The 14330-nt window shown below is 39.9% G+C and overlaps 1 protein-coding gene across 10 annotated transcripts in view; it reads right to left on the bottom strand.

The window, feature by feature from the left end:
* Window positions 1–14330, bottom strand: part of ptprfa (protein tyrosine phosphatase receptor type Fa) — a 185273-nt gene that overhangs the window by 44672 nt on the left and 126271 nt on the right. For 5 of the 10 annotated variants that reach the window (XM_063891080.1, XM_063891082.1, XM_063891089.1 and 2 more), the window contains 6 exons: window positions 9985–10102; window positions 6681–7262; window positions 5655–5752; window positions 3787–4043; window positions 2685–2766; window positions 1135–1347 (listed from right to left, as the gene is read on the bottom strand). In XM_063891080.1, the coding sequence (XP_063747150.1) occupies window positions 1135–1347; window positions 2685–2766; window positions 3787–4043; window positions 5655–5752; window positions 6681–7262; window positions 9985–10102 (1350 nt within the window). Of the gene's footprint in view, window positions 1–1134; window positions 1348–2684; window positions 2767–3786; window positions 4044–5654; window positions 5765–6680; window positions 7263–9984; window positions 10103–14330 lie in introns of all 10 variants that reach the window. The other 5 variants (XM_063891084.1, XM_063891081.1, XM_063891087.1 and 2 more) reach the window with 1 other exon arrangement.

Genomic DNA, 14330 nt, shown 5'->3' with positions numbered 1-14330 from the left:
TTATTGTAATGAAAGGCTGAGGCCCAGACTTCCGACAAGATGAATGTTTGTTTGTCATGAAAGCAGATTATTTCCTCAAACCAATCAATGATCTGGCTGTCAGATAATCATATGGATTTTTGGCATAATGTTAGTCATCTGTCTGCAGTTTGAGCAGCCTGGTCCCTTACATGTACTGTCTGACTGTAATGTGATAAAAATCTGAACCCTCCCCCCCGCCTGCAACGCCTAGACTCCTTTGTTTACTTCTGTGACATCAATATGTTACACTTAAGCTTCTATTAGCTAGCGCTTCAACACATATTACAAGATTAAGGGGCGGGACATTTCCAACACTGAGCGGTTGACCAATACCAACAAAGCCAGCCAGCTAACCAATCAGAGCAGACTGGGCTCTGGTTTCAGACAGAGGTTGACAACAGCTGCTGCAGAACAGGCAGTATGAGAAAAATAAAGAGCTTTTTGAACATTAAAGCATGTAAACATGTCACAGTACAGGCACAAAATACAAATATGGACCAAAAAATGTGCATAATAGGGCATCTTTAATCTTTTGTCATCTGATTTTTATTTAAAGACAAATCGCACCACTATGTTGCCTGTTTCGTCTTTGGCATGAATATTTGAGAAGTTTATTTGAACTAGGCTCACATAATAATATGGAAAAAACCTATTGAAATGTTTGCAGGCATAAACATTGTTCACCTGCCCAGTGAAAGAGCACGAAAAGAGTAAAAGCACAAAATATTTTTGCTTTATTCAAGCATGCCTCTCTACAGGTTTGAAATGCAGACTACACGTGTAATGAATGAATATAGAGTGTATAGTCATTAAACTATAAATCACTTAGGACTTTATAGAACCCAAACAGTAATTTCACAGAACTGGCTGACATATTCAAAATTTTGAAATTTAACAAACGTAAATAATATTGGAATATGAAAACGTTTTTGGCTACATCGTCCAAACTAACCTACAAGTTTTGTGATTGGCTACTGGCTACTGTATGTCCATACACCATTAGTGGGGTAGGGTTGAAGGTATAAGACCCAGTACCCTGACTTCAACCACTGAAGCTTTGAAATATATTCACATGCTATATGCTCGAGTCAAAAATACAAAGCGATGACTCACAGACTCGTTGTCAGTCAAGTCAGCCAGAACAAAGCAGCGATACTGCTGCTGGCCCGGGAGGGGTTTGTTGTAGTAGCCGTTGTATTTCTTCTCATCGCCCAGTGTGAAGAACTCAGGCAGCGTGTCTAGCTTGGCAGCGATGTATGGCTGAAAAAGATGCTGGCTCTGTCTCTTCTTTCTCTGCAGGCTGCTGTCAGCACCTGGCTCCAGGAGCTGCCATAGGGACGACACAACGGTGCGTGAACGAGACATATACAATGCTCATTCTATGTGAAGGGTTAGGGTTAAGTATTCCTTTACAGTCTTTTCCCAGAATGAATGAGAATCCCATGTATGGGTATTATCCTGACATCTCAAGCAGTCATTTTGTAAATAAAAGCAAGTCACCCTCAATAAAAAGACCTTGGATTTGTAAAAGAGGAAGAAAAACAAAACTGATTTTAGTTTTTCCCTGATCAAGGTGAATGTTACTGACAACTTATTTGGTCGATCGTATGGAAAACATGGTTCTTTCACTTTAATGGGAAACCTTTCTGAATCAAGCAACTCCTGAATGTTAAGCAGCAGAATGAAACTAAGGGTGAATCATATGTATTTAATAAGGACTCTCGTATAGACAGTACCTCCTCTGTGATGCAAATAATCGTCTCTCTATTGCTGGGCTGACACTATTTCTTCGTGTAAGGCATCACAGACTAAGCTACTGTTTGATTTTCTTCAGAGAACAGCAAGACAGGGACAAGCTACAAAAACAAATAGGCCAGCACACCAATATAAAACAGAATATCATCAGTGCCCTGTATGTCCTGTTTTTTGCAGTCTGCTCGAAGTACTCAAATCCACTATTATACACCCCGCTCCACCTGATGGCTAGACTTTGTAAGCTGATTTAGCGTCTGTCATCATTTTCATTATATTTCATGTAAAACTACAGAAAAATGTGTCCATGGATCACAACTTTCATTTCTGATTGTCAGCGAACAGACAAACAATTAACATTTATTTATAATTATTTATTTATTACATGGCTTAGTTGAATACTCGATCCAATTCAGAACATGTTACACGTTGTTAATCCAGTAGTGATCATTTTTGAGTCGTGTAATAAATGGGATAATGTGGAGCGAGGCGATCATTATGAGGAAAAGAACACCCAACAGGCTGATCAGGGAGCCAGACGAGAAGCGGAGGGTTCTTGATCAGTATAAAGCTGCACATTATCCCTTACATAATGGAAATACTTTATGTTAAAGCTCTACTCTCAAGCTTCTTACAGCTCATTGGGATGTACCATTTTGTGTTATGATTGTTATTTTTAAACTTGGTAATAAATAAATACAATTAAAATCCCATTTTGCCATGATGAAAACAGAACCACAACCCCTCCTTGCCTAAGTTCAAACCCAAACCTGACCTTAACCTGAAAGTCTTAATGTGAAAATGGAATGGTTTGCCTTTCTGGGAGCTGCTTTAATGAACTTGCCTCCTCAATTATATGGTAAGCTCCTTAATCAAGACTGCAACTAGACAGTGAACACACATCCACTCACCTCCTGTATGTCCATGTCTTCAGGGTTTTCCCATCTTCTCTGAGAAGCCGGATTGACAGGGACAACAACTATGTAGTACCACCTGAATCAAACAAATAACACCATACAACACCAATATATTGTTAGGCTTTTACAGTTTCTTACAGGACCTTCAGTTCTAAACTTGTTACAATACCTTGTCCTTAGGTTTGCTCTGTAACCAGTGAAAAGGTCTGGGTTGTGCATTCATACAGAGATGTTATTATACTTTGTTTAACATGAGCGCCACTTGTCTTTCTACAGATCACTTGTTGGCAATTTCTTCAGAGAAGCAAACACTTGAAGCACAATTAAGTTGAGGTAATTTGCAGTGCCTGGTATCTTGATCGAGCTGAGGAATAATACATTGCAGCCTTTGCATTGTGATTCTCCATTCTGAATAGTTGTGGTTCTAAAGCTCAACTCTTAAATAAATTGCTTTCTAGTGTCAGGACAGATGTCGGAGGCAGCACTGGGGTTATTGTAAGCATGGCCGCGTGGTTTTTAGGATATAATCATGGTGTTGCTGTGTTGTGAGACTGAATGTTTCGTTTACTTTCGGAACTACTTTGACCTAAAAGAACTTTCTGCTGCGGTGGATAATTGGCTGGTGTGAACTGGGTAGAACAGGAAAAGAAGTACAAAAGCCAGGAATGTAATGGCTGCAGACAAACTTGTGTCTGAGCTATATTGTTTGTGTGTGTCTGATGGATTCTCAATGAGAGTAAGCCTCCCTGGGCTGCTGTATACTGAGGATTTTGAAGGTTTTTAAAGAGCTCATACACTGATCGATGATGCAGAGCCTAACATCTAGCACTATCTCAGGTCACTTCTCTCAGATTCTTAGCTTTAGTAATGTTAGCAATGCCTAACAATGTCAAAGTACTCCAAAGTATAACTCATTTTGCAAAAAGGCCTCTGACAGAGTGTTAAAATGTTATAATATGTTTTATTATTGGGTAATATTATTGATGCAATTCAAATGAATAATATTTCAGAACTCAAACCACAGGTCACTGATGAGGTGCAGAGAACATTTGCAGAGCCATCTGTCATGAATCATTCCTCTCATACATATACTGACCTGACAGAGACTTCAGCAGGCCCTGTGGACAGGCTGATGGTCACTTTTCCTCCCTCCTCCACATCCTGTTGGTATAGTACTGGTTTCATCTGCGGCAGGTCTGGAGCGGTTCTAATGGACACTTGCTGCTGGAGGCCACCAGCACTGTTCCCCCGGCTCATGAGCACGAAGGAGTAATCGGTATCTGGCTGCAGCTCTGTGATCAGCTTCCTCTTGAGGTCGCCTTGGACCTCCACACTCTGCTGGTTGTACAGGATCTAAAGCCAGGACGAAGGAATATTTTTACTTTAACTGACACAGTTTAAATTATGTAATTTTATTAACCCCCTGAGACCCACAATAACACATTTCTGTTTTTATATATTTGTGTTTTTTGCCTTGTAAATTATAATTATCTACAGTATAATCAAGTTTTACACATCCCAGAAATCAGCAGAACCTCAGGGAATGTTGTCACTCATTAAAGACTTCTATACACTATAATGGGGGATTTTTGCCCTTAAAACAAACACAAAAAAGTCTAAAAACACACCTTGAATTTTTAACTTGTTTCATAAAAACAGAACTGCTAACCATACTATTGTAAAAACTGTTCAACATAGGAAGTTGCCCACATTTGTCTGGATTGTGCCAGAAGTGATTAGAAGCTTCTAACTTTTTCTTTTCATGTGCCAAGATTTGTTTTTGCCAGGAGTCTAAAGAAGGCGTTTCCTTATTTGCCAGGAAACGCCTCCTTTAGACTCCTTTGCTTACTTCTGTAACATAATGACATCATTGTTTGTAACACTTGCACTTCTATTGGCTAGCGCTCCAACACATTGTACATGATAGGCTAAGGGAAGGGAAATCGCTAAGTGGTTGACTTATCAAAACAGAGCTGGATCGCTAACCAATCAGAGCAGACAAATAAAGCACTTTTTTAAAACAGAAATTAGCATAATGGATTCCATTTAAATATTTGAACAAGCTGTAATATAAAAGTTGCATATCATCTGCATAGAATGATATTTTAACGGTTTCCCCTTGTCTTCCTTGAACCATTTATTATTTTTACATCCCCTTAAAACATTAACCTTGATTCTTTTAGTAGTAGTTGAACTTTTTTGCATTTTATCAATATTTTTTTATGATAACATCGTTTATTGAGTAAATTACTGAATTAGTGTATCTGTTTATCAGTGCTGTGAAACTTCTAAATTTGCTACCTCCTGTTGTTCTCGACTTTCAATTTTGTGAAGCACCCTATGACTCATTGTTTTATGTCACAAGCTGCTGTGTAAATAAAGTATGATTTATGTGTTTCCACTTCTCTATTTGCTGATCCATGGTCATAAACCTTTGTTTTTGCACTTATCAGAGCAGCACAATGCCAAAAGCTGAGTGACAGCACAGACAGGCCCCTCAACAAACAGTCAGTCATAACGTTCAGCTACAGGCAGAATTTAATATGGTGCAAATTGATTTTCTTTATGATTTATCAAGCAGCTGTTCTCTTGAGGACAACTACAGACAGTATATCAAAGGTCTCGTATTCATGTTAAAAAAATCTTTCAAACTGTAAAGCCTTAAGAATGATGCTAGCTCCTGTCTGCATATACAGCTCCTTCACCACACTATACATTTTCTTTTCTAGCATACAATGTTAAAGAAAAAAAAAGCTATTTCAGGTGGCTTTTTGAGGATTCATGTTTCTATAATTGTCTTTGAAAGTAGCTTAGAGTAAAAGTGTAACATTAGACCTTAGTCTTGTCTTTTTGTACAATTGCCCATATGTTTTGATATTTACCAACATTGACTAACCCGTTTTAGAGTATCAGTAAAAAACAACAATCCCTGGCTGTACAGGTGAAAGTGGGAGCTGATCTTACCTTGAGAGGCACTTGAGATTTGTAGGTTTCTGGCACTTCCCAGGTCAGAAGGACAGAAGTTTTCGTCACAGCCTTCACGCCAAAGTTCTTTGTGAACACTGAGGGAAGGTCTAGATGATTATTAGGTGATTAATTTAGTTGCAGATATGACTGAGATTATTCAAAGTGAAAAATCAACTTCACAAAAGCAAGAGTCATTTGTTAAATATATGTGTAACTATATATAACTAATATGAGAAAAGTACATTGTGCACTAATGTTCGTCAAAATAAAGCTTTGATTATTTGGACACCACCCCTGCAGTTCTCAACTAACCAAGCATAACATCACCAAAAGGATTGATTACTACAAAATCCAGAACGCTTTACACACAGGTGGTTGATGATTAAAATCTTAAAGACACCTGAATAGAATAGGGACTGATCTCATGTTTTTCAAAACACTAACTATCAAATCTCCAAACTCAATTTGGCATTTATTTGTAAAGACATAAAGACCGTATATTTGTTTAAATTTGATGACCAATAACAGATGTATTGCATTTGGACGTGTTTATGTTTAGCGCTGAAAATGTAAGGTACATTAAGGCAGAGTTTATATGTTTTATTCAGGTTGGTAGATATTCCAGCACCTCTCGCACCAATAAACATATGCTGCCTGTTTCTTCTACCATCAACAACAAAATGGTTACTATGCTATTTAATAAATAGGATATTGGGTCATTTTTAGGAAAGTCTATGCCTATCTACCTTGTTTCACTTGTTAATGCTTTTAAAGAGAATGAGAGGAGCTATTTTAATTTGTTGTTAACTGGAGACCCCTGAATCCACCTTCTGATTCTGTATTTCTTTATATTTTGTTCAGTCTCTCTTTCATGTTGCACTGAGCTACACTTGAGGTCACCAAACTGTAAAAATGTCTCTGCCAAGAGATCGAGAACTCATTGTCTGCAGTCACGTAATACAACAGCATCCTGTCTACAAGCACAATGCCTCCAATAGACCTTAAGGACCCTGTGGTTCTCACCTGGCATGGACGTGGACATGGTTCGACTCTGAATGCTAGGGCTGATGGGTCCTCCACCCTTGCTGTTGAAAGCTTGGACTCTGATGTCGTAGGTCGTGTCTGGCTGCAAACCTTGGACAGTCATCTCTGTTTCTGTGGTAGTGTTGGTGTTGTTACTGTGGCTATTGATATCTCGATATACCACCACATACTTGACAATCTTCCCATTCCTCTCGGCCAGAGAAGGGGGCTCCCAGGACAGCTTAGTGGAGGTGGCGGTCAGGCCGACCACACTCAGGTTCTGGGGGTAGCTGCTGGGAATGTCCTCAGGGGTGCTGATCTCCTTCACATACTCCTCCCCGTTGCCTGCTCGGTTTTTGGCGCACAGTTTGAAGATGTAGGTGGCTCCCTTGTGGAGACCGGTGACTGTGAAGTGATCATCCGTCTTTTTGAAGTCTTTGATGGTGAAAGCTTCCTCCTCTGCTCTCTTGTATTGAAGCTGGTATCCGACATGCTCCCCTACCATCTCCTTTGGAGGCTGCCACTGGATAAGGGCGGTGTTCCCTATGGTGGTGCTGATCATCATAGTGGGCCTGCCAGGCACTGGAAGACATTTACATATCTTGGTTACTGTTGAAACTTAATTAAATTACAGGTTGCCACACACTAAAAACTTGACATATTGGCCTCCTTTTTACCTGCTCGAGCAGACCTTTGATAAGTCAGGTAGTAAAAAAGCAGATTTAATTCCGACCAGTAATTAGTTGGTCAAAAACACATCTGTTCTTAATCCATAACCCCTAAACCTCAGAGTATGATGCAACAGGTCCCTTACCTAACAAAGTTGTTGTTTTTTTACCCAATCTTCTTAGGTTCATCATGACCACAGTTTTAGCACATCAGGAAACGATCAAAACATTGTTTTGATAAAAGTTATTTGTTATGATTTTGAAATAGCTGACACTATTGTCATGTTGATTGAGCGGTCATATCAGAAACTGCCTATGGGATCGCTGGTAATGTCACTAATAGCCTAATTTGTATCTAAAACTTACATTTTCCAAGAAGTTCATCATGGTTGTGAGTTTCCCCTCTGTGGGACTATTAAAGGTATTCTGATTCTGAATCCATTTTCCTATAAACAGGCAGGCTATGGTATTCCTTCTCTCAAAAATGACTTATAGAAGAGAAACAAATCCTTTACAGTGGGGCAAAAAAGTATTTAGTCAGCCACCAATTGTGCAAGTTCTCCCATTTAAAAAGATGAGAGAGGCCTGTAATTTTTATCATAGGTATACCTCAACTATGAGAGACAGAATGAGAAAAAAAAATCCAGAAAATCACATTGTCTGATTTTTAAAGAATTTATTTTCAAATGATTGTGGAAAATAAGTATTTGGTCAATAACAAAAGTTCATCTCAATACTTTGTTATATACCCTTTGTTGGCAATGACAGAGGTCAAACGTTTTCTGTAAGTCTTCACAAGGTTTCCACACACTGTTGCTGGTATTTTGGCCCATTCCTCCATGCAGATCTCCTCTAAAGCAGTGATGTTTTGGGGCTGTCGCTGGGCAACACGGACTTTCAACTCCCTCCAAAGATTTTCTATGGGGTTGAGATCTGGAGACTGGCTACGCCACTCCAGGACCTTGAAATGCTTCTTACGAAGCCACTCCTTCGTTGCCCTGGCGGTGTGTTTGGGATCATTGTCATGCTGAAAGACCCAGCCACGCTTCATCTTCAGTGCCCTTGCTGATGGAAGGAGGTTTTCACTCAAAATCTCACGATACATGGCCCCATTCATTCTTTCCTTTACACGGATCAGTCGTCCTGGTCCCTTTGCAGAAAAACAGCCCCAAAGCATGATGTTTCCACCCCCATGCTTCACAGTAGGTATGGTGTTCTTTGGATGCAACTCTGCATTCTTTCTCCTCCAAACACGACGAGTTGAGTTTTTACCAAAAAGTTCTATTTTGGTTTCATCTGACCATATGACATTCTCCCAATCCTCTTCTGGATCATCCAAATGCCCTCTAGCAAACTTCAGACGGGCCTGGACATGTACTGGCTTAAGCAGGGGGACACGTCTGGAACTGCAGGATTTAAGTCCCTGGCGGCGTAGTGTGTTACTGATGGTAGCCTCTGTTACTTTGGTCCCAGCTCTCTGCAGGTCATTCACTAGGTCCCCCCGTGTGGTTCTGGGAGTTTTGCTCACCGTTCTTGTGATCATTTTGACCCCACGGGGTGAGATCTTGCGTGGAGCCCCAGATCGAGGGAGATTATCAGTGGTCTTGTATGTCTTCCATTTTCTAATAATTGCTCCCACAGTTGATTTCTTCACACCAAGCTGCTTACCTATTGCAGATTCAGTTTTCCCAGCCTGGTGCAGGTCTACAATTTAGTCTCTGGTCTCCTTTGACAGCTCTTTGGTCTTGGCCATAGTGGAGTTTGGAGTATGACTGTTTGAGGTTGTGGACAGGTGTCTTTTATACTGATAACGAGTTCAAAAAGGTGCCATTAATACAGGTAACGAGTGGAGGATAGAGGAGCCTCTTAAAGAAGAAGTTACAGGTCTGTGAGAGCCAGAAATCTTTCTTGTTTGTAAGTGACCAAATACTTATTTTACCGAGGAATTTACCAATTAATTCATTAAAAATCCTACAATGTGATTTTCTGGATTTTTTTTTCTCATTCTGTCTCTCAGAGTTGAGGTATACCTATGATAAAAATTACAGGCCTCTCTCATCTTTTTAAATGGGAGAACTTGCACAATTGGTGGCTGACTAAATACTTTTTTGCCCCACTGTATATGCGCTATGTCAAACACTGAACATCTATTTATATTAATAATACAGAAATGTATATACATTCATGTTTAATTTGTTATTTCATTTCCAATATAGCCTTAAATCACTGTGAGTTTAGGTGTATAATTAACCAAAATTGACAAAGGTATTGATGAAATATCTGCTTTTTTGAATGCAATAATTGTCTGAACAACTATAATTATTTATAGCGATAAGGGTGATAAGTTAGACACAGGCTTCTTTGAGGATTCTACATTTTCCCTCATTTCAGGGAGGCTCTAAACATCCACCAAAAAACACATTTTGCAATAAAATATTTGTATAAAACCATCCATTTAAAGAATTAGACATATTAAAGGAGTTAAATAACATGTTTTTGCTTTTCGTTTATTTCTAACTGCAGTTATCTTAACTTTTAGGGGCCTAAGTTCCCTCAGTCGTGATTAAGGTGTTGCTAAGAGGATGAAGATGAGCTAAAAACATTAATTTCAACTGGAAGCAACACACAGCACCCACCTGCTCCTGTCGTAGTGACCACCTTGGCCTTGCTGCGCGCTCCATCGCCTTTCGTAGTGTAAGCAGCCACAGTCACAGAGTAGGTTGTTTCTGCGAGCAGACCTGTTATAATGGCCTCCTGAGTACAGACACAGATAAGAAAAAATAAGGGGGGGGGGGCCACAGAGAGGGATGGAAACAGAGGAAAAGACAGAAAGAAAAGGGCAAGAACATCGAGGTTAAGGTGGTGGTGTGCTGTCAGCCAGTTTACTGCACAAGGCACTCACGCACATTAGACGAGTCAAGCGCGTTCAACATGCATTAGAAAAACTCCCAAAGGCATTTAGAGAGAGGAAAAGTCAAGTGAGGGTCATGAATGTAAACGTGGAGTGCATCTAGATGAATCCTCAATGTAGTTCATGGTTCCGGGTCCTTGAGGGTACTGTTGGATGGTATGAACGTTGCAACAGGAAGTGTGTCTGTAAACTGTGATGGATTATTACCTAATGGACAGTAAATCTGTAAATTGCTAAGTACAACTTTTTCTTTTGCTCTGCACATTACAAACATCACCATTGGTTTAAAAAATTTTAAAAAATCATATTAAGGAACTGCAGTTGCAAATGAACTAGATGGCTAAGACTTAAATCTACATACCTGTTTATTTAAGTGTATTATTCAGTGTGTGGGGAGTTGGCTTTGGACAGAGGCCAGCAGGTACACACTTTTGCCAACGTTGCAACTTTCCTGCTAGATCTTTGGAAAACTTGAATTTGAAAGTACAGTACATGGCAACATTAGGCTGGGATGTTTAAGCTCTAGCCAAATCACTTACTTGCTACTCAACGCTTTATAGCTTTAAGAGTGACACCATTTATCTGCACTCATAGCTTAAAGTGGCAATAGATAACATGTTTGCTTTGACTAATTATGCAATTGTGTCTTCTTGTGGGTTATGATATCCCTTTCACAATAAAAGCCCTAGATATACAGTATAGAATGCATCATTACCAGAGAGCATTTGGTAGGAGGAAAGTCAACAAAATAGCTCGAGTAGCTACTCAGACCTGGCGTCATCCATGATAATGGCCATCCCAGGAGAAATCATTATTGTTATTGTCAATGTGCAGCCCATGGATGCAAAAGAGAATGTGTAGGCCTGAATCGATTTGAATGTAAGCTGATATGAAGAACAAACACATAACGGAAACATACAAATATATAGAGCTGGTTTATAAAAAGAAATCCTGCAGGTGAATCCCCCTGGACCCTCCTTCAGAGGTCTAGGTATCTCCAATGTTTTTGAGATACCACTATCGCTTTGCTGGGTCGAAACCAGGTCAACATATTGGCGGTGCCACAGAAAATAGCGGCTTAATTACTTAGTCTGCAGCACTGGTGGGATGCTTATTATTTAAAATACCAATATATGACTGCAACTGTGATGTTTCAGGATTTAAGTCTGCTGCCGGAACTGTACTACTCCCAGTCACGGAACAACTGCAGTAAAGTTAACTGTGGACTCTATGTTCTGTGTTGTTGGTAGCTCAGAGGAAAGAAGAACTGGATCCATATGTGTTTGCCACAGAGGCCCCAATAATATATCACTTGGAAACGATAGTAGGGAAAAAGTTGAACACGTATCTGATTCTACAGCAAACAGAAATAGCAGCCTACTGTCTCAACTGGCTCCCCGGCCTTGCTTTATTATAATACCTTAAATATATCTAATAAAAATGTTCATTTCATACTACTCATTCCCATATCAGACACACAAAAACCATTTGGTAACATACTTTAGAATATAAAAAGCATAGAATGGCAGTAATAGCATTAACTACAGACAGCAGGTGGATATTAAACTCATGTCACCCAAAGGTATGCATTCAAACACACGCAGTGCACATGTTCATACAAGCTCTGTCCCTACTTTTTGTTAAGTCTTATTAATGCAGCAAAATGTACATGCTCTCAGCTGCCGGGAGCTGCCATTAAAAGGCTTGGAAAAGGCCCACTCCTCTCAAAGAGCTGAGGATTTCTTTCTACTGCCCCTGAGTGATGAGTGGAGAGGGGTTGCAAAGATGAAGCAGTTTGTGATGACAGAAAAATGGCAGCAGCAAGATAGTGGTGAAGGTTTGTATGTTGGTGGAGGGGAACACCCAGCGGGTTGTATTTCCCCATCAGACCGGCACCCCCGCCTACGGCCCAGGGCGTGCTGTGCCATCAATGGAGATGACAGTGCAAATTAGGAAAGAAGCCAGGGGTTCTGCAGAAACTAAAGCTCTAATTATTACTTCTTGCCTGGCAATTTAATATCTATCACAGGATGTTTAAATTGTTTTTCTGCTCATTTAAAGAGCAGACGTGTACAGAGCAGAAGGCAGCAGCGGCACAAAGAGTTAAGATTCTTCCTGTCTGATCTGCAGGGCTTAAAAGGTGAAAGATAAGAGAGAAGTGTGACTTGTGAAGTTCTCTAAACCCACATTATTTAAAAAGGGGGGTACTTCTTTCCTCTGTCGCCAGAGACTTTCTTGCATTTGGAAAGAGAAGAAAATAATCTAATTGGTCTTTCATCTGTCTCTTTTGCACAGCAAGTTGGAACTCTAGGGAGGATTACCAAGAAAAAAGGGATGAAACATTTTACATTAGGATAGGAGACATCACTCCTATGAGGGTTATGTCAGGTTCAACTGGAGGCAATCAATCGGCAGTGACTTCCTGACTCATCTGCACTGAGACCAGCTATAAGGGAGGGGACTTTTTTATCTTAAGATGATAGTTAGGGACTTAGAGATGTCCTGCCTCTTAGCATATCATGTTAAATGTGTTGGAGTGCTAGCCAATAGAAGCGCAAGTGTTACAAAGTGATGCCACCATGCTTAGAAAGTAAACAGAGGAGTCGAATTGAGGTGTTTCAGAGTGGGAGAGATACTTCCTCTGGAGGGAACCTAGCCTTTTTTCTTTATTGTAGACTTTGCGGACGATTTGCATGCACAAAAACCTATATAAAACACTGAAAGATAAAATCCCAATAAGGGTAATGGGGCCAACTTTTTTCACGACAACGAGCAGTAAGCAGGACTAGACAAAAAAACCTATTACATATTTCCACATTGTGCCGTGGGAATCTCTCTCCATCGAGAAAGTAAAAGCACTGACAATGGAATATTAATCCAGAGGGTCTGAACAACTCAAAAGGACTGAATAGATCAGACGTGATGCCCCAGAAAGGAAGTTGTTGATCGGCTTTGCTCCCTAAGACGTTGCTAAAAGAAGGTGTTACACCCATACAGCTTTTAAATCCTTCCTCTTATGCTATTTCCTAATAACCTACTAGCTAGTAAATAGTTAACGTATCTAAAATCATCATCATATCATATTGATGACTGCTTTGCCTTCTTAATGACAGCTTACAGTCTTGCTCTGGTAGTGTTTTTGGTTTTATTTCCTGGTCATCAACACATATTCTTCTAGATTGATGTCACATGCCAGTCTGTGCCCATAAAAAAAAAGCTTGTATAACAGTGGTAGCTTCAAAGGTCTACAGAAGCTGTTCAACAGAACTTTGATGGTCTGATTTTCTTTGTTCCTGACTGCATGGTCCAGATGCATGGTTGCCATATCCATCAAAGAGCAAACACATAATGGATGACTAATGTCCTAATTTATTAACTACTTTGCACCACATATTAATATTATGGTTCTCTTGCATTGAGATAACTGGTGGAGTTGCAAAAAATATTCAGCATTGCGAAAAAATGTAATTACAATTAAAGATGGTGTGATTTTCATGCTCAGCAAGAGCAGAAACAAACGCTGTAGAGACTACTTGACTTTATGGATTTCTATTGCAGTATAAACCATTCAGACTCAGACTTTATGTGATTGAAGGTACTAGAAACCATCTTCAGTAAATAACAATGTGATTAAAATGAAGTGAGAGGAGACAGCAAGAGCCCCTCAACTTATGGCTGATCTCTTGTTTGACAATTACTGCTGTAGATTCTTAGTGTATATGTGTGTGGTGTAAAACTATGGAAGATACACAAAAATCAATCACTGGGCCCAGAGATACTGAAAGTAAAACCCCAACTATAGTTCCAGAAAGAAGTGAGTTTACAGATGCAACTCTTGGAGACTGTGATCTGGAGTAGATGTAAACACACATCAACCCACACACATAAAAGCACTCAAACACACAGTTTTTGCAGTTGTCACCCAGGTCTTAAGTAGAGAGCGTCGAGCCATGAAGTCTAAAGTCTCATGTCACTATTTGTGGTATATCAGAGCCCAATGCATGACACCTTGACACCCCCAACCCACCCTCACACATCAAAGGGCAAAACACAAAAACAGTGCGTCAATCC

This window comes from Eleginops maclovinus, chromosome 9, assembly GCF_036324505.1.
Source record: "Eleginops maclovinus isolate JMC-PN-2008 ecotype Puerto Natales chromosome 9, JC_Emac_rtc_rv5, whole genome shotgun sequence".
Taxonomy (NCBI): Eukaryota; Metazoa; Chordata; class Actinopteri; order Perciformes; family Eleginopidae; genus Eleginops; species Eleginops maclovinus.
The sequence above is the reverse complement of the archived record's forward strand: the minus strand, read 5'-3'. Positions and strand labels throughout refer to the sequence as shown.